This window comes from Limulus polyphemus, unplaced genomic scaffold (genome assembly GCF_000517525.1).
Source record: "Limulus polyphemus unplaced genomic scaffold, Limulus_polyphemus-2.1.2 Scaffold7903, whole genome shotgun sequence".
In the NCBI taxonomy this organism is placed as follows: Eukaryota; Metazoa; Arthropoda; class Merostomata; order Xiphosura; family Limulidae; genus Limulus; species Limulus polyphemus.
Window position 1 is genome coordinate 29,546 of NW_013673513.1, and position 1,161 is coordinate 30,706.

Genomic DNA, 1,161 nt, shown 5'->3' on the forward strand with positions numbered 1-1,161 from the left:
TTTACTAATTTAAAAGTTATAGTATGAAAACTATAACAAGCACAAAATGGTTACAAGGTTGATCCTAGGGACTGAGCCCATGCTGAAAGACTTAAAAGAATAACACATCTATTATCATTTTTGAAGAAACAGAATACATCAAGACAGATTCTTACCTCGACTTACCAAACCAATTACCAATGATGGCTAAAACACATGGCCAACCTGAGGATTGTGCTAAGCCTCCCAACAACCAGAATGCCACATACCAATAATAGTTATAGATTTTTAACCAGCCACTCAGTGTTCCGAAAAGAAAGGTCTGATATATAATGAAAGAAAAAGGTTAAATCATCAATATATATATATATACACACACAGACACACATATACATAAGATACTAAACATACACAGAGATATGTCTTTACTTAACAGCCAAATGTATATATACATGTATCCATACACAAAAAATATCAGAATATGTTTTAGTGTAAACAACTATCAAGATAATTTTGTAAGCAGTGCTTTCATGGCTTTAGCAGCTATTTTACCTAGTATATAAAAATTCCTTCTCATCATCATTAATCCTCTGTTTTTATTTATTGATAGAATGTGTGGCGGTACAAAAAATAAATTATTTTACTATTTCAAAAGTTTTTTCTTTTCCCATAATCATTGTTCTATCAAGATACATAACACTTCTAGTGTTTTTCTTTAGTGTATAAATATTGCTTTTGATTTAATGATTTTAATCTACACTTTTTCTTTACCAATATTTAATGTTACAAGTCTTTGTGTAGATTGTGCAACTTGTTTAGCATATGGTAGTCTGTATTTCCTGCTATTTTTGTTCAATTCGTTATTTGCCAAGGTGATACATACTTGAAACACTAGTTTAGTAATTCATGCTTACCAATGACAAGTGTCGTAATAAATACCTGCTACTGCCAAGTCCAATAACACATACTTGCTACTGTCAGGTCTTGTAACATATATTAGGTTGTCAAGAAATTAATATCACATTTTGGAACACTCTCATCAACCACCCCCCAAAAAACATACATCACGTATAATAGTTAAATTAACCACCTAAACGTCACATTAGTGTAGCCTACATAATGTGTAAAGTTTAATATACTCTAATCCCTTATAGTGATGGCACATGATGATACACACATTTT

General features: G+C 30.9%; 1 protein-coding gene across 1 annotated transcript in view; it reads right to left on the minus strand.

The window, feature by feature from the left end:
- LOC106474954 (sugar phosphate exchanger 3-like) overlaps positions 1–1,161 on the minus strand; it is a gene marked incomplete at its 5' end in the record, with an annotated part of 30,981 nt that overhangs the window by 24,954 nt on the left and 4,866 nt on the right. Inside the window, one exon of the mRNA XM_013935655.2 lies at positions 156–301. Coding sequence (XP_013791109.2) covers positions 156–301 — 146 coding nt within the window. The remainder of the gene's footprint in view (positions 1–155; positions 302–1,161) is intronic.